Source organism: Coregonus lavaretus (genome assembly GCF_964263955.1).
Source record: "Coregonus lavaretus genome assembly, chromosome: 40".
In the NCBI taxonomy this organism is placed as follows: Eukaryota; Metazoa; Chordata; class Actinopteri; order Salmoniformes; family Salmonidae; genus Coregonus; species Coregonus lavaretus.
The window spans coordinates 2,007,068-2,026,590 of NC_140027.1; the positions used below are offsets into that span (position 1 = coordinate 2,007,068).

The 19,523-nt window shown below is 42.1% G+C and overlaps 1 protein-coding gene across 1 annotated transcript in view; it reads right to left on the bottom strand.

Moving 5' to 3' along the window:
* LOC311113790 (VPS10 domain-containing receptor SorCS1-like) overlaps positions 1-19,523 on the bottom strand; it is a gene marked incomplete at both ends in the record, with an annotated part of 151,844 nt that overhangs the window by 11,202 nt on the left and 121,119 nt on the right. The window contains 10 exons of the mRNA XM_084157101.1: positions 1,724-1,910; positions 2,174-2,345; positions 3,163-3,276; positions 4,648-4,781; positions 5,618-5,735; positions 7,540-7,647; positions 8,793-8,884; positions 9,489-9,565; positions 12,346-12,448; positions 14,144-14,290. Of these exons, the coding sequence (XP_084013227.1) occupies positions 1,724-1,910; positions 2,174-2,345; positions 3,163-3,276; positions 4,648-4,781; positions 5,618-5,735; positions 7,540-7,647; positions 8,793-8,884; positions 9,489-9,565; positions 12,346-12,448; positions 14,144-14,290 (1,252 nt within the window). The remainder of the gene's footprint in view (positions 1-1,723; positions 1,911-2,173; positions 2,346-3,162; positions 3,277-4,647; positions 4,782-5,617; positions 5,736-7,539; positions 7,648-8,792; positions 8,885-9,488; positions 9,566-12,345; positions 12,449-14,143; positions 14,291-19,523) is intronic.

Below are 19,523 nucleotides of genomic sequence, written 5' to 3' on the forward strand. Positions count from 1 at the left end.
ACAATTACATCACAGTCAACCGACTGACTCCACAAAGTTTTGGGAACTCTTCTGAAATGGATGAAGTTGCATGAAAATGATCTGCCCTAAAAATGCATCACAGTGAACTGACTAACTACACAAAGTAAGTTTGTAGCCCCTTATGATATGAAGGCACAAAAAATGTAGTTGCATTCATAATATTTGCATACAAATATATATTACAGTGAACCGATTGACTCCTTCAAGTTTTGGGGGCTCTAATTAAATTAAGGTAAGCAGAAAACTTCAGATTATCCGTCTCTGGGCCCCTTATGAATTGAAGGCACATAACCAAAAAAAAGTGAGCTGCATTCAGAGGATCTGGTCCGTTCTGGGACGCTGTGGTCACCATCTGTGTGTTATTTTTCATCCCTGGCACTCCTGAGTCCTGGCTGGTCCCATTTGTAACGGCTGGCACATCAAGATGGACAGATTGCAAGGTCCCACAGCTCCCTGATCAATAAGTCAACTACGTTACATCTGTCACCCACGATACCACCGGGGGTGGTCAGCCCCGTCATCACAGAGGAGAGTGTTAGAGTTAGAGTGGAGGTACCCTGAAGAGCTATTATATAGAGAAAATGGCTTCGGCTTGACTGGAATTGTAATACCTTCATCTCCACTGATCTCGGACCATGACGTATTACACAAGCAGATAAGAAATGTAATGTTCTATGCCAGTTTCCCAACCCTGGTCCTCGAGTACCCCCAACAGAAAACATTTGTATTGTAACCCTGGACAAGCACAACTGATTCAATTAGTCAACTAATCATCAAGCCCTCAATGAGTTGAATGAGGTGTGTTTGTCCAGGGCTACAATGTAAATGTGTACTGTTGGGGGTATGGTTGGGAAACCCTGTTCTATGCAAGTAAAACAAAAACAACACTTGCTGTAAATGTTTGCAAAGGAACAATTTTGTGTGTTAGAATTGTATGGCTTCTATCTCAAGGCCATCAGACTGTTAAATAGCCTTCACTAGCCGGCTACCACCCGTTTACTCAAACCTGCACCTTAGATGCTGCTGCCCTATATACATAGACATGGACTCATTGGCCACTTTAATAATGGAACACTAGTCACTTTAATAATGGAACACTAGTCACTTTAATAATGTTTACATACTGCTTTACACATCTCATATGTCTATACTGTATTCTATTCTACTGTATTTTAGTCAATGCCACTCCGACATTGCTCGTCCTAATATTTATATATTTCTTAATTCCATTCTTTTACTTTTAGATTTGTGTATTGTTGTGAATTGTTAGATACTACTGCAATGTTGGAGCTAGGAACACAAGCATTTCGCTACACCCGCAATAACATCTGCTAAATATGTGTATGTGATCAATAACATTTGATTTGATTGTATAACTACCTCACTCATATGTCTGTAGATTACGGGCTACACTGAAGTAAGGTAAGGTAAGGTTAGGTAAGGTAAGGTAAGGTAAGGTTAGGTAAGGTAAGGTAAGGTAAGGTAAGGTAAGGTAAGGTAAGGTAAGGTAAGGTAAGGTAAGGTAAGGTAAGGTAAGGTAAGGTTAGGTTAGGTAAGGTTAGGTAAGGTTAGGTAAGTTAAGGTTAGGTTAGGTAAGGTTAGGTAAGGTATTTAACTACACTCACATGTTAAAGGTTGAAGACCAAACATGAAGCATGGAGGTTGAGGACCATGATTTGGTCACAGTGAGAGACAGACTCACATGTGACATGGAGGTAGAGCACCACGCTCTCCGACCCCAGGCTGTTCTCTCCTGTAGCGGTCACACGGAAGATCCCCACAGCCTTGTAGATGTGCTTGATCCCATCCTCTATGGAGCTCACGTTGGAGTAGGTCAGAGCGTGACCGTCCCCGAAGTCCACCATGATGCTCGTCCTGGCTCCGTCTCCCTATACAGGAAGTAACAGTCATCAAGGATAGAAAAATAAAACTGTATTCTTACACTAGCTACTGTAAGTATGTTTGAAATAATGTTATTTGGTAACACTTTATATGAAGATGTAATGGCATAGTAATAGAATAGAGAGTATTTTGTTGTTATCACAGAAGTGGAGAGTTGACATACATTTTACAATACTGAGTTAAAGTCAGTGCCCGGTCTGAATGAACAGGGAGCCAGTTACTGTATTTCTCCTAAGGAAACACCACTCACCTCTTCAAGAAACACCAGGAAGGTGACATTGGTGCCCAGCGTAGCTGTCAGCTTTCCTTCACTGGTGACGAGGTGCAAGCCTTTGGGGGCCTGGGTAGGACAGTGCTGCCTCCTGGCCATGTACTCTGCTATCACTCCCGCTGTGCAGTTATTGGACACAACCTTCCTGTAGCTGAATGTACATAGGTCACAACCGCGGTTAGAAGCTTTGCTGATGGATATTTGAGCATAGAAAATAACTACCTTTACTTAAGCAGCTTGGCTATTGAGAACATACTCTCTTACAATAATGTCCTGTCATTTGAAATATCCTTATTCCAAGTCTACCTTTGCAGTCAGTTTTAATTAAATAGTGAATGAGTGTACATACAGATGTAGGAACTTAATTTGAGCCAGAAAATAATCCTGCAGCAACAGGAAATGTGAATTATTATGTGGATTTTAATTAACCTTTTACTGCAGTGGGATAAATCAGGGTCACACAGAGTCAATCTTGGTAGTCTTAAACAAATCTATTTTGAAACAAGAGTATACTCACACACATCTCACACACATGGTTATGTGCTTAAAAAAAGGAAGGCACCTGTACCATGTCAGATATAGAGTTGAAATGTATTCCATTTTGAGTTTGCATCCCAAAATTACTCTTCATATACATCACAGAAGACTGAAATATACCAAAAATGTTCGACATAGAAACACCAGATTGTTGTTGTTTTTATGAAAAATATTAATAACATTCCACCCATGAGACCGAAAACTGAGCTTTTGGTCATTGACTGCAGGAAAAGGCTACTGGACATTTTTGTAAGGCTTGATACATTTTTTGCAAGGGACAATTACAAACTTCAGAAGCCTTTTTAAACCTCAAATACTCTACAAGTGTTACATTGCCTGCATTGCAGGAAAGTTCTTCTGCAACAGGCTGATCAAATTAAGATCCAAAATCTGTAAGAGGCTACTGAGAGTCCTGGGGATAATCTGCTTACCCAGTGCTGTTGATGAAAGTAGTCCCTGTGGTACAGCTTCTAGACATGGACGATGGGAGGAACCAAAAGGCGGGGGTGCACTTGCCGTCACTTCGCCTCTCGTAGCCATAGTCACTGTAATGTTTGGATCGTACCAAAATAAACAGTCGAGTGAAACGCTACAAAGTAAACTTTTATAAGTGATTCAATTACTGACTCATACTGGTGACCCTGGAGTCAAAATAATTGAAGTATTCCAATGGCAATAAAATGTATAATATTGCCTTTTTAGTTTTTCAAACCCAGCCAATGTTGTTTATGCTACAATTATTGCATTAACACAGTCGAGTGAAATTCTACAAAGTTTGTTTTGATACATTTGATGAATGTGATATAGAGGAATTGTCTTTGAGGGTTTGGGGTGGTACTCTGCACTGGGGCCTGAATACACTTCTCAAACAAACTGATTTTACAAAAAATTCATATATATATTTTTTTTTAAACACAGCTCTCTGTGTTGTTTGTCCTACAATTAAAAGGCAACGTTGCCAGCACGCGCGTCCCCAAAATGATAGGAACAAATTGGCCCAATTAGGCCGACATGCACACAGATGCAGAAGTGTTGTGATTGTTAATGAACGCTATTAAGCCCGATGATTAATTGTCTCTTACTAAAACTAATTCCAAGTTTCCCGCCTCACTCAAGGGGCCCACGGATTTGGGAATTAACAAAAGCAACATTAATAATACTGATAGATCATTCAAAGAAATGGATTGTGAAGTTTGTAGCAAATAAGCTTTGGAAATGCGTCGTTGATGAACAGAGAGTCACTGGCAAAAGCTGAAAGCCACAAAAGCAGTGACAGAATTGGTTTCTTAAACATATGGTGACATTGTAGGGGAGAGCAATGGCAGACATTCAAGGAGAAAGACACACACACATTCACACGCACCCCCACACACTTCCCTATCCCACTCCCTATCAGCATGCGAACTTGGATCCTGGCAACCCTCCTCTCTCTCTGTACTTTTTCCTTCATTCTTCAACACACACACAGATTGGAGTGGTGCAGTTGACTGCATTCCATTTAGCCGGGGCAGCCTCCAAGAGAATCCAGCAGCTAAGTCTCCTCTGCAATTCTAATCTGGAGTGAGCTTCACCATGACGGTGATCTCTTATCTTTTCAAACTTCACTTCCAGACCTATTTTTTTCATCCTCCACTCCATATGCCAGTGGTATATTGATAGGGCGGCTTAGGCAGTAGTTGTAATGCTGGATGTGTTTTTATGTTCGAGTAGTGTGTTGGAGTCTCTCCTCAAGTACCCTCAGCCACTTCCAGTTATTTGATCTATTTCAGTACTATTCCATTCAAGTAAACCGTTAAATTGTGTAATGTTTACTATGTGTATTGTGTGCCAGTTTACTTACATTGTATTTACACTGTACCTACTTATGCATCATTTAGGGGTACTTAATGTGAAGGGGGACCCATCTGTCTACTCACCACTCAAAGTCGGCCTCTGTGCAGTCGCAGGGCGCCGAGGTCATCGTCACCGAGTACGTCTTACCCATAACGCACCTGGCTACGGGCTTCAACTTCCTGTAGATTCTTTTCACTCCCATGATGCACGGCTCGCCCTGTGGATATATTTTACGAATTTAAACAAAAAAAACTGAGAAAAAGGGTTGTTTTTGTTATATTTCACCCCATCGTCATCAATAATTTACCGCAGTGCGGTGAACCATGCCTATATCACACTGTGTGTGAAAAGGCATGCCGTTGCTTTTTCCTTTACATGGGCTTATTTTGCATCGCTGCCCACTGAGGAGCATGTTGTGTGGTGTGCTAGCGGTAAGCGATGCTAAACTTAAAACACTTCTCTCTCATGTATCCTACACACAAGCTGTTGCAGCTCGCTTGAGTTAGTGGTTCTGCCATTCTCTCTCTCATAGAGTCAGGTGGTTTAACAGGAGGCTAGAGGATCTCTCTCTCTCTCTCTCTCTCTCTCTCTCTCTCTCTCTCTCTCTCTCTCTCTCTCTCTCTCTCTCTCTCTCTCTCTCTCTCTCTCTCTCTCTCTCTCTCTCTCTCTCTCTCTCTCTCTCTCTCTCTCTCTCTCTCTCTCTATGAGAATGACAGATCTATAACTCACATTTCTATGTGAATTTGGTCAGGTCGCCCAAAAAGTTACATATTGCAGCTTTAACTTAATAACATTTTCCTAACGTTAGAAGTCTGAGTGAGTTACAAGTTTTATCCCCATCTTAAAAGTTTGGGTGACACTTCAAAATAGAGGTAAGTGCAAGATATCAAGTGCTCACAACTTCTTGCAATGGAAGTGCTTTGGTCATAAAGCACTGAGAGTGGGGTTTCTAGTGTGCTACATGTTGGGAGCTGTCCAAAGCTGTAATGACAAGGCTGAGGTAGGCCTCTGAAGCCAGTTCTTCTGCAGACAGAGTTATGTAGGTGCCATTACCCGGTTGTGTAGGTGCCATGTCTGGTAGTCCCCCTCTGTACATCTCCGGTTGAAGATGGACCTGAAATCAATCTTGACCAGCTGCCACTCTGACCGGTGACTGACGTGGCCAAAGATCCTGCAAACAGCAAAGAACCGTACAGCTGCAGCAGAAAAGGTACACTGGTATCTGGTTGTCAGATAGCAAAGCCACAGCAGCTGTGAACACTGATAGGTACACTACACTGAAACACAGAAGTCTGGTTATAATGATTAGGGTGACAGAAGGTGGCAGAGAGAAAAACACTAGACAAACTAAGGAGTGTCAGGTACAGCACCCATATTAGGAAGTCCCTCAGTTGTCAGACCGAGGAGTCAAGATATTTTCTTTCTTTGACTTGGACGAACATGACAGTTATTACTAAAAGCTTTAGAGAAATGGCATTTGGCAACTAATGGAATGTATACTATGGAATCTAAATTAATCACTTTACAATCACTTTCCCTCAGATTCAACACAAACTTCAACAGACATTTAAGGTTATGACACCACATCAAATGAACATTCACACGTCTCAGATATAATTACTTCTCAGAGAAATTGGGTAGATATAATTACTTCTCAGAGAAATTGGGTGGGAGTGTTTCTGGAATTTACCTCCTATCTCTGCTAATCAAACAACAAATGTATCACAATCAATCCATCAATTAACGGACTGAGGCGCTGGTCCATAACTGTCACTAACTGTAAAATCATTATTCATTGATAAGAAAATGGTCTGAAATGAACTAATGATAAATAATGAGGTGTCCATACACTGAGATGCAGAGAAAACGAGTACAACATAGATTTTTTTCTGTGAAAAGCTGTAGTAGGCTGTCAACAATCTCCTAACAGTATCATATCCCATAGTCCTGTCTGTCTCAGCTGGTTCATAGTAGTGTATAGCACTCTGGGCCTACAGGGAGAAAGTCATTTCTCCTATATTTTCCTTCCATCTTCCTCTCTCACTGTCTCTCTGTCTAAGTCTCCCCCCCCCCCCCCCCCCCCTCTCTTTCCCTTCATCTGTCTCAGTCTCTCCCCTCAACTCTCTATCTCCCTACTTCTGTCCTTCCCTCTCCCAGTCTCAGCAGCTGTGGCCTACCCTTCTGTTGCGGTGCTGACTACAAAGTCAACTGTCTGTCCGTCACTCAGTTATGGTGATGACAGGTGTTATAAAACACGGATGTAAGGGCTATGGGAAACCTTATGCCGCAGCCCTCAAGGTTTTACACCAAAAAGTCTAATAAGAGCAGTAGCATCTCATGTAGTATAGCTAAGTGGGTCATTCTAGAATGAAAGAAGTTATAGAAAAGACAGAAAACTTCATATGCCATGTTTCTTAAAATGATTGAGTTAATGTTGCTACATAATGCAGCAAGAACTTTTAGAGCCCTACTTTCCTCTTCGGTCCTTTAGACATCGACTATTTTATTTTTGATGATGTTCCTCATGTTCTTCAAATGGAGTGTTCTGCTGTCGCCGGTCTCCCAACACCATTGATGTCTCTGTGATCATAATCCCGAGACAGATGGTTTTGATGTGAAGCTAGACCTTGAGAGGGATCTATTCAATTCATGTTAGGAAAATGGGCAATCAGCGCTGTCGTTTCTACCAGGGTTTGGATTGAGCAAACTCCCACACATAATGTTAACACATCTTTCACGGTTACGGTTCATTCAATCTCAATTCATTGTGTTAACATATCAAACATACTGTATATCTGCAATCAGACGTGATTTCATTTTACTGTATGGTGTAGTGGTAGCACTGTCGGCTATACGGACCACATACAGTACACTTTTGGGCCAACGTTTGAATCCTGCATCCACCACTTTTGGCTCTGAGTTTCCCCTTATCTGTCTCCCTCTCATTCAAAATTGGGCAAATAAAGTTGACTTACGTCATAATGAGAGTCTCCTCCCCCGGCTCCCCTAGTAACCCGTCCACAAACAGGGGCGACATGGTGAAACTGTATTTATTCCACTGTCTCCCCTCGTCGAAACTCATCCTGTGGGAGGAACCATAGAAATAGAATTAGAACTCCATTAGTGTATTTAACAGCATTATAGTATTTTCTATGGGAGAGACATTAACAATAGAATAAGAACATTTTATTTATCCCTTATTTTACCAGGCAAGTTGACTGAGAACATATTCTCATTTACAGTAAAAGGCCTGGGGAATAGTTACAGGAGAGGAGATGAACGATCCAATTGGAAGCTGGGGATGATTAGGTGGCCATGATGGTATGAGGGTCAGATTGGGAATTTAGCCAGGACACCGGGGTTAACACCTCTACTCTTACAATAAGTGCCATGGGATCTTTAGTGACCACAAAGAGTCAGGACACCTGTTTAATGTCCCATCCAAAAGACAGCACCTTACAAAGGGCAATGTCCCCAATCACTGCCCTGGGGCATTGGGATATTTTTTTATACCAGAGGAAAGACTGCCGCCTACTGGCCCTCCAACACCAATTCCAGCAGCATCTGGTCTCCCATCCAGGGACTGACCAGGACCAACCCGGCTTAGCTTCAGAGCCAAGCCAGCAGTGGTATGCTGCTGGCACACGCCATAACTGACAGAATTAGAACATATTATTGTGTATAATATTACAGTATTTTATACATCTCTATGGGAGAAAACACACATCTTCTCCAGTGTCTTATCAAACTAATAAAAACTATATTTAAATTATTCCACCATGACACAGGATATGAGCACTGCATTCCAAAGGCACTGAAAGGCAAGGCTTACATCAAGTAACGAACAGGGAAAGGTGAAATTGAATGGCAATCGTCAAAGGAGGAGAATATCTCACGGCCTACTGGTTCGGAATTACACTAATAACTTCCTATCTTCTTAGACATACTCATTACGCTATCAGGGTTGTGGGAACGTGAGGATTGAGTCTTCCTGAGAGAGAGAGAGAGAGAGAGAGAGAGAGAGAGAGAGAGAGAGAGAGAGAGAGAGAGAGAGAGAGAGAGAGAGAGAGAGAGAGAGAGAGAGAGAGAGAGAGAGAGAGAGAGAGAGAGAGAGAGAGAGAAGAGAGAGAGAGAGAGAGAGAGAGAGAAGAGAGGGAGAGAGAAATTAAAGAGAGAGAGAGAGTCGATGCAAACCATGACAAATGATATTTCTCTAATAGAGATTCACCATAGGTGTCGGATGGGGAGTGGAGTGTGTCTTATAGCCACCAGAGCCCCTCCTTGGTCCAGGTAGAGAACACTGTACTCCTCATCAAAGATCTGAAAGACAAAAGGTATAAAGTATAAACTAATCAAATGACTAGCGTTATAGATTACCAAGAACAAGACTTTAATATTGATGAAAGAGCAACCTAATGAACGAAAGTACACACACATATGCACACACACCCCTTACACACACACCTGAAATTAGTTATGGCTCAAATCAGCAAGATGATAATACATCAGAAACCCCTCCCCCTCCCTCTCTCTCTCCCTCCCTCTCTCTTCCTCAAAGCCAAAACACATCACACTCCAATGTGGTCTGACGTTGCCGCGTCAATTCTCTTTTAATTATTTTTCATCTGTGTCCTTTAATTAGACACGAGGCCCCATAAATTGAAATTGCGGCCGTCAAATAAGGGAGGTAGAGGAGAGGTGACAAAGACACCCACCCACAGGCATCGTTGTATGGGCAAAGGCAGGGGGGCTACCGAATAAAATTAGTCTCGAAATCTCATTTGATTATCTGCACTAAATCACAGCGGCGGGCGGAGTGGTGGTGGATTAAACACCATCCTGAGAGGATGATGATGTAATTGTTGAGATGGTGAGGATCTCTCTCTCTCTCACACACACACACTTTGCTCTTCCTGCTCCTCACCTGTCTCCAGGTGTTGCCGGCATCCGAGGTAATGAACATGCTCACGTTGCTGGTGGACAACTCCGCTCCGATGGAGCCTGAGGAGAGGGGTGGGGGGAGGTTGGGTGAAGTGATCGGCATGAGTGAGTCCCGTATGACTTTAGCCAAGTGCTAAACTACTGATATCCTTGAGGGTGTGGGGCTGATTTAAATAAAATCCCAAATTCCACAGCTGCCTGATGTACTGTACATTACCTTAATAAAACATGGAAAGTCATACAGGAAGTGTCTTACATTACAGAAGTGATTAATGACATTTCTTCCTGAAGGACGCACAGATTGTATACTAGAGTCAAAGTCAGTCGTGTCCTTTCATACATTGATAACTAAAAAAGTTAATACAGTAATATAGTCCACTTACTGTGCTGTATTAACCATCCAGTCTCCTCTATCATCTAAAGACCTCTGCTATCAGACTGTGGCTGTTGAGTCTTCTACTATAATTACCCCCATTTAGTGGCTAATTAGAGTCAGGTGGTTCAACAGGAGGCTAGAGGAGAAGTGTTCCAGGGTATAACCCTCAGAGTTCTCTCTCTCTCTCTCTTTCTCTCTTTCTCTCTTTCTCTCTTCTCTCTCTCTCTCTCTCTCTCTCTCTCTCTCTCTCTCTCTCTCTCTCTCTCTCTCTCTCTCTCTCTCTCTCTCTCTCTCCTCCCTCCTTATTAACACTGTTCCAGGGTGTAACCCCCAGAGCCTCCCTTCCTCCCCCTCTCCATCAATCCCGCCCTCCAAATCATCTCTCTCCACGCTGCATTCTGTATGCCTCTGCTACTGTTCTTTGTTTGACTTATCATTATCTATCCTGATGCCTAGTCACTTTACCCTGCCTTCATGTACATATCTACCTCAAATATCTTATTATTATCTATCCTGATGCCTAGTCACTTTACCCTGCCTTCATGTACCTATCTACCTCAAATACCTTATCATTATCTATCCTGATGCCTAGTCACTTTACCATGCCTACATGTACATATCTACCTCAAATACCTTGTACCTCTGCACATTGATCTGGTACTCCCTGTATATAGCTCCATTCTTGTGTATTTTATTCCTTGTGTTACTATTTTTCTTTTTATTATAATTTTTTTAACTCTGCATCGTTGGGAAGGGCTCGTAAGCAAACATTTAACGGTAAAGTCTACACCCGTTGTATTCGGCGCATTTGACAAATGAAATGTGATTTGATTTAATTTGATTTGATTTGTACACTAGGATTAAGGGCTTTTATCCAGTGTTGAGGTGCAACAGAGCTCTGCTCACTTTCCCTACAGCGTTTTTTTTTTTTTTTTTTGCTTTAGAGATATATGACCCAGCAAAACACTGTAGGTTACAGTATGGATACAGAGATGTGAAAATACTATGTGTGTGTTTATATGTAAATGACTGGTCCCACAGCTGTTGTTCCAGAGCCATGACTCAGCTAAACACAGTCAGTTACATTATATATATAATATTATATATAATGGATACAGAGATATTCTGTAATAACAATACTACTTGTACTAGCGATAGACGATATACCTTTTGTCATACTATGCCAGTCATACTTCCCTATGAAGTCCTAGCCCTTCAGTTCTCCAGAGACCACATGGCACTGTACAGTAGTAGACTAGTCCCACTCCTGACTCCTACGGTGTGTGGAGATATGTCATAGACTAGTCTAGCCCAGCAGGAATTAAAAGCCCTACAGCTAAAATGGGAAGCCATTCTGAGACTGATGCTGATAGTGACAGACTGCGTCCAAAATGGCACCCTATTCCCTATTTAGTGCATAGCCTCTGGTCAAAAGTAGTGCACTATATTGGGAATAGGGTGATATTTGGGACACAACATAGTCTCTGATCCTCCTGTGGTGTTTGTTTTACTCAAGTAATGGTGGGGAGATGATGAGTGCATCGAGCAGACATGCCCTCCTGTGCCCGGACGCCCGGTAGCCAGCCATAAAGGGCTAAACCGTGATGGTATAGTTTTGTGCACCATTGTGGGTTTCCGGAATGTGGTTTCCTGTGTTTGGCCACACATTTGAGTTGACACAGACATGCTGCCACCTAGGTTCCCGTGGGAGAGAAAAACTGACTGTGGATGGTAGGGCTGGGTGTTTGTAAAAAATAAAAATAAACGATATAACAAAATGTCCCTTTATAGAAACATGTTCAGTTAGGTGGCAAAGGTGTTATTTTAACATTGCGAAACCATATATTTTGTCTCTGTTCATGTGCAAATGGGAGAATGTCATATCTGACTGAAAGAGCCATGTAAAGCCAGTGATAAGCAGTGTGTCATGAAGAGTCAACAGTTACATACAGCACAATATAAAATACAAAAGAAGGGCGCTAGTCAGGCAGTGACTGTAGGAGAATAAGAAAAGGCACTTAAGAGGAACAGAAGGCACTCTGAAGATGCTGTCCCACTCTACAATTCCCAAGTGTAGCACTTAGCTAGTAAATCCATCTGTATACGACGCACAGTGGTGACAGCGCTGGGACGTCAGTATGGGCCAACAACAAATATTATGCATGGCCGTCCTAAAGTATGCTGGATCAAAAACCTTTCCAGGAAATGCTTTGGGCTGAGTACATCATTTAAATCCAAATATATTTCCAACATTAATGAAACCCCTAAATTGTATAACTGGCAGTGTTTGAAAACTTTAATACAGGCCTATTTGATCTTCCCGGAACGATAAAGTAAGTAAGTTATCTAAATTCAACTCATTAAGTCAAAGAAACCCCTCAAGTATCTGAGCTTCACATTTCGCAATAAACGTAACTTTACAAATCCACACTGTCACTTTAAATAAAATCCCATGTTCACCTACCTGAGGCCACAATGATCCCCGGTGCAGAGTCCTTACTCTCGATATTCCCTGACGTGTAGGGGTTGGCTGACACATGCAGGTGGAGGTGTAGGGAACAGTATGGCTGGGGAGGAAAGACAAACAGAACAGTTAGCCAGACTCATTAACAAAGGAGGGGGAAGATCTGTCAACAGAATAGACCTATCTGTATGTCAACACAAACACTCATTAGAGAAGACCCCCAAGCAAATGGCCATGGAGGTGGGATTTATTGACGCAAGCATGAATGCACGCACACACACACGAACATACGCACGCATGTGCACACACACACAACCCCACCCTATCATAAATCCTCACACAAACACTACTCCCCATTGGCTCCTTCCACCATTCATTTTGATTGGAATAACCTTTAGCTACACAATTCTCATTAGGACACTGCAAATGCCAGTGGTGCGAGCGTGTGTGTTGTGTGTTGTGTGTTGTGTTTTGAGGTTTATTAAAAGGCTGACATTTTCTGACAAATGACTGCATAATACTGGGCGAAGGCGAGGTGCGCTCTCGAATCACTAATTACTTTATCAAAGGGTCATTCTTTGAGGGTGTATTAAGGGAGCTGAAAAGGGGTTATGCTCTACCCCTTGGCTGATTGGGACCTGTATCTATAATATACACTGTAATAAAGCTGACCATTAGAGCAAATACGTGTTACTTTGAGCCTTTTAGACGGCCAGTACGCTTAACTATTAGAAATACACCGGCCTACCGAGTGGCACAGCGGTCTAAGGCACTGCATCGCAGTGCTATAGGCGTCACTACGGATCCGGGTTCGATCCCGGGCTGTGTCGCAGCCGGCCACAACCGGGAGACCCATGAGGCGGCGCACAATTGGCCCAGCGTCGTCCAGGTTAGGGGAAGGTTTGGCCGGCCAGGATGTCCTTGTCGTATCGCACTCTAGTGACTCCTGTGGCGGGCCGGGCGCATGCACGCTGACACAGTCGCCAGTTGGACGGTGTTTCCTCTGACAACATTGGTGCGGCTGGCTTCCAGGTTGAGCGAGCAGTGTGTCAAGAAGCAGTGCAGCTTGGCAGGGTCGTGTTTCGAAGGATGCAAGGCCCTCGACCTTCGCCTCTCCCGAGTCCGTACGGGAGTTGCAGCGATGGGACAAGACTGTAACTACCAATTGGATATCACGACATTGGGAAGAGAAAGAGGTGAAAAATAAATAAGAAAGACACTGAATAAACAATATAGCAAAAATCTCAACTTTGGCCATTGAAAGTAGCTACTAGCTAGCATGAACAATCAACACCCAAGTTTGTGGAGAAACAAAGAAAAGAAAGGCATAGTTTATCTCTCTCTTTATCTCTCTCTTTATCTCTCTCTTTATCTATCTATTTATCTCTCTATTTATCTCTCTCTTTATCTCTCTCTCTTTATCTCTCTCTTTCTGACACGTCTCTCTCTAAACGTGAGATCAGTTTATTGGACTGGATCAAAATCAAAATGGCTGACCTTTCAGCTCCGCTAGCTTCCTCGGCTGCCCAACCTCCGGAGCGCTCAGATTTGACGAGCAGTGCTCTTTCAGAGCTCTATCCCCCTTCCTTCACCACCTCAGCACCGCGGCAACGGCCCAGATCAGTCAACTTCTGACAAGGCCCCATTGACAAGTCCAACAGTGTTATGACGTGTGTGTATATCCATGTGTGTATCCATGCGTGTTTGGTACATGCGTGCATCTGTTTGTGTGGTGTGTGTGTATCCGTGTGTGTGTGTTTTTGTGTGTGTGTGTGTGCATGCATGTGTGTGTCCTCACTAGTTCACAGTGGATGCTGTTGCCCCTCAGGTCAGCAATGGGAGCCTGCAGTAGCCTCCAGTCTCTCCCTCTGTTGTAGGTGATATAGGTCTTCACCACGTTGTCCATCTTCTTGTTGGCGAGGAACATCCCTTTTATACCCGCCACCTAGGAGATAGAGATTAGGGAAAACATGTTTGGAAGATGTAATACTTCTATTATACCCTGCTAACAGCGCCAAATTGTATCTTGTCTAATAATGAGTGGTTACTTCAAGGAAGGTTCTAGACCTATTTATAGGGAAATGGTCAGACACACTGTTCTCAACTAAAAGTGGTCTTATGTTATTTTTTGTCTTTTATTAACATAAAAAGTCCAAAGTGTAAGTATGTAATGAACAAAATACGAGACCAGGCTGTCTCATCAAGATAATGGATGAGGGATAAAAATACCTGACTAATATTACGCATTTTCATAGAGTCTAGACAATAAATCAAGTCTTACTTATCTTGTAATACAAACATATATTATATTGTGTTTAGCTAGATGTTATCACGCTTTTATGGTTATAGGATGTTTGTGTGTATCGCCAGAGGGGATCTACTGTGATGTGCATCATAATATATTGTGCTATGCTTAATGCAGGAGATATGATTGCGATACAGATGTAGCATCTTAATTAGACCTATATTGTCACAGCAAAATAATCCTGCAGCAACAGGATTTGAATGTTTAGTCCATAATGTACCTTGATCGGTGGTTAGGCTATTAGCTGGCAAAAAGTAGGCTACATAACCGTGTGTTAGTGCGGGTTTTCAGTGAATTTAAGGAAATCATGAAGCTCATCTGCATTTTCTGCGGTGCGGGAAAATTCTCAGCAAAAAAAGAGACATCTGTATCATAATCATATCTGCTGCATTAAGCAGAGCACAATATATTATGATGCACATTACAGTAGATCCCCTCTGGCGATACACACAAACATCCTATTACCATAAAAGCGTGAGAACATCTCGCTAAAAGCCATATATTACAAAATAAATAAGATGCAATTTATCGTCTATACTCTAGAGACACTCTGTATGTAGTAAGATACATGTCCTAAGTTAATCTGACTTGGGGGCTTGGGAAATAACTCTGAATATGAAATTGAGTTGAAGTCCTCACATGCATCAGCCAAGCACTCCCTTCTCGTCAATAATTGACAGATACTTCAATCTCGCCTGGAGCTCAGATTTTAGCATATGCTATGTTTCGGGTCCCCGACCCCAATCAAGGGACTGAATTTGATTCTATCGCCGATCACAAGGCCAAATGAGGGGTTTAGACACGGCTGGTATATCATCAACAGTCTAATTATTTGATTTTCCATGGAGCTGATACCCATTCCATTGATATTTTCTTCCCTGGCAATCTGGTATACAGTGGGCCCCACGTTTGTATCAGGTATGTAAGCTAATATCTGCAGTTATTCATCAAAGGAAATAATGTGCACGTCAGCAGTTTGAAACTGCTTCTGTGTTCATTCCAAAGCGCCTTTGAAAATGGAACAGCAACTCGGTTTACTTCCAAAAGTGACAGGAGATTACTTTATACTCTACACCTCCTGGTCGTCAAACTCCCCCACATTGATCGCTAGTCTATATAACCTAATATTACTGGAGAAGGTAATATAGAGAAAGAACAGGTCTATTTGGGAAGATTGCGTTGAAACGAGGCTGTGTTTGATGGTTATTATTAGTGATATATTCATTCCATCTGTCAACTGTGTCATTGGGAATCATTCAATATCTCAAAGTGCTTGGCGGTTGAACACTTTGAAACTGTATAGTTTGTACTTCTTCCAACTCTGTCTGCATTCGATATTATGCCCCCACAGGGACGCCACAGTTCAAAGCCAACTATAGACCTAGGCCTATATACCACTAGAGTATGTGGTATATGTGTTCCACAGCATAGCTCCAGAGGCAACAATTCACTTCCGGTCTCAGGAAAGATGAAGGCAATTGGTATCTCAAGGTTTCACTCTCATGCAAACCACCTCTGTTTCTAACATTACATACAGTGGGGGAAAAAAGTCTTTAGTCAGCCACCAATTGTGCAAGTTCTCCCACTTAAAAAGTTGAGAGAGGCCTGTAATTTTCATCATAGGTACACGTCAACTATGACAGACAATTTATTTGCAAATTATGGTGGAAAATAAGTATTTGGTCAATAACAAAAGTTTCTCAATACTTTGTTATATAACCTTTGTTGGCCATGACACAGGTCAAACGTTTTCTGTAAGTCTTCACAAGGTTTTCACACACTGTTGCTGGTATTTTGGCCCATTCCTCCATGCAGATCTCCTCTAGAGCAGTGATGTTTTGGGGCTGTCGCTGGGCAACACAGACTTTCAACTCCCTCCAAAGATTTTCTATGGGGTTGAGATCTGGAGACTGGCTAGGCCACTCCAGGACCTTGAAATGCTTCTTACGAAGCCGCTCCTTCGTTGCCCGGGCGGTGTGTTTGGGATCATTGTCATGCTGAAAGACCCAGCCACGTTTCATCTTCAATGCCCTTGCTGATGGAAGGAGGTTTTCACTCAATATCTCACGATACATGGCCCCATTCATTCTTTCCTTTACACGGATCAGTCGTCCTGGTCCCTTTGCAGAAAAACAGCCCCAAAGCATGATGTTTCCACCCCCATGCTTCACAGTAGGTATGGTGTTCTTTGGATGCAACTCAGCATTCTTTGTCCTCCAAACACGACGAGTTGAGTTTTTTTTTTTTTTTATATACTTTGTTTATTGAATTTTCAGTACCAGCATTTAGTAAATAATTGCACTTGAAAGTTATTTGGTATGAATATGGAACAACAATTTGAAGACAACGATACAGCAAAACATGGAGAGACAGACATGAAAGAAAAAATAGACATTAAGTACATAAATAAGATAAAACACAAAAAAAAAAAAAAAAAAAAAAAGGAAAAATATCTGTTTTGATCCAGTTGTTATAGGTCAGCTAGCACAGTTATTACCGTCCTTAACATCCGAGATGTCGTATATGCACATACCAGGCTTCGTACATCACCAATATATAAATATACATCACTCTGGAACTGCAGGGAAATGTATTCTTTTGACATAAGAAAAGAAGGGAGCCCACTTTGCATAAAATTTGTCTACAGACCCATTGAGTGTCTGTTTTATTTTCTCCAACTTTATGCAATTCAAAATAGATTTAATCCAAAGAGCATGAGAAGGGGCTGCAGAGGATTTCCATCTAAGTAAAATTAATCGTCTCGCTAACAACGTGACAAAGGCAATTACATCCTTATTCATTTTGGTCAATTGTATTGTGGGTAAGGAAACTCCAAATAATGCAATGAGAGGGTCTGGCTCGATCTGTGTGCCGCTTAATTCTGAGAGTGTGTTAAAGATGTCTTTCCAGAAACCAACAAGAGATGGGCAGCACCAAAACATGTGCACATGATTAGCAGGGGACTGGTTACATCGAACACAATTAGGGTTCACATCCTTGTAAATTTTTGATAGTCTTGCTTTGGTCCAGTGGGCCCTATGAATGAGTTTGCATTGGATGAGGCCGTGTCGAGCGCAAATAGAAGAGCTATGTACCCTTTTGAGTGCCTCTTCCCATAGTTCATCAGATATTTCCTCACCCAGTTCCTCCTCCCAAGAGGATTTGATATTGTTTAATGAGATGGCTTGTAGTGAGCAAATTTGACTATAGATTATTGACATTGTGCCTTTCTGATTAGGAAGAGGGGTGAGAAATGTGTCGAACTGTGTTCCACTAGAAAGGTTGGGGAATCCTGGATCTATGCTGCGGATGTAACTCCGGACTTGTAAGAATCTAAAAAAATGATGTCTGGGGAGACCAAATTTAGCTGATAGTTGTTGAAACGTACTAAATGTATTGTTAGTATACAGATCTCTGAATCTTTTAATACCGAGATTAGACCATGTTGAGAAAGCACCATCAATCATAGATGGGGGAAAAGCTGGGTTTGAGGCTACCGGAGCCAAGGAAGAGGTTGTTTGAAACCCAAAGTGGCGCCTAAATTGATTCCAGATCTTCAATGTTGTTTTGACACATGTATTATTGGTGAAGGAGGAGTAAGGGCCTGTAATAGAGGAGTGAGCGAGGGAAGACAGTGATGCCGGTGTAGACGAGGCAGCCTCCATCTCCAGCCAAGTTGGGGGTGGGAATATTACTCTGCTCTGCAACCAGTACTGAATGATCCTAAGGTTAGCGGCCCGATAATAGAATCTGAAATCTGGTAGAGCTAGACCGCCGTCTGGTTTGGGCCTCTGCAAGAGCTGTTTTCGCATCCTAGGAGGCTTTTTGTCCCATATAAAGGGTAGAATTAGGCCGTCGATCTTTTTGAAAAATGTATTGGGTAGAAATATTGGAAGGCACTGATAGAGGTATAAGAATTTAGGGAGAGTATTCATTTTAATAGAGTTAATTCTAGCAACTAAGGAGAGGTGTAGCAAAGACCACCGTTCCAAATCGTCCTTAGTACGGGTTAAGAGAGGAGCAAAGTTGGCTTGAAAAAGGTTTTCAAACCTAATTGTGACATGTACCCCGAGATAAATAAAACTGCTGTGTGCTATTTTAAATGGCAAGTTATGTAAAGGGGATTTTTTTGCAGCCATGTTAAGTGGCATCAATTCACTTTTACTGAGATTTAGTTTATACCCTGATATGTGACCGAAGGATGCGAAAGTGGCAAGGGCAGCAGGGACAGAGACAGAAAGATTGGATGTGTATATTAATAAATCATCTGCATATAAAGACAGTTTGTGTTCGTGCCCGTATCTGACTATGCCTTTGATGAGGGGGTTGGAGCGAAGTGCTATTGCAAGTGGCTCTATGGCGAGGGCAAACAGTAAGGGACTTAAAGGGCAACCCTGACGTGTCGATCTTTGCAGAGGGAAGCAATCTGATTGAGTGTTATTAGTCCTGACAGAGGCTTGGGGGGATGAGTACAGAAGTTTTATCCAGGTCATGAATTTGGAGCCAAAGCCAAATTTATTTAGAGTGTAAAAAAGGTATTTCCATTCCACCCGATCAAACGCTTTCTCCGCGTCCAGGGATATAATGGCTTCAGAGGTATTGTCGACAGAAGGATTGTATATAATATTAAATAATCTTCGGAGATTGAAGAATGAGTGTCTATTTTTTATAAATCCTGTTTGATCCGGAGAGATAATTGATGGGAGGACTGTTTCTAGCCGCGTTGCCAGAATTTTGGCTAGAATTTTATAGTCCACATTTAGCAGGCTAATTGGACGGTATGATGCACAGTCAAGAGGGTCTTTGTTTTTTTTAAGAATAACACAAATGGTTGCTTGAGTGAGAGTATGTGGGAGAGCACCATTTACAAATG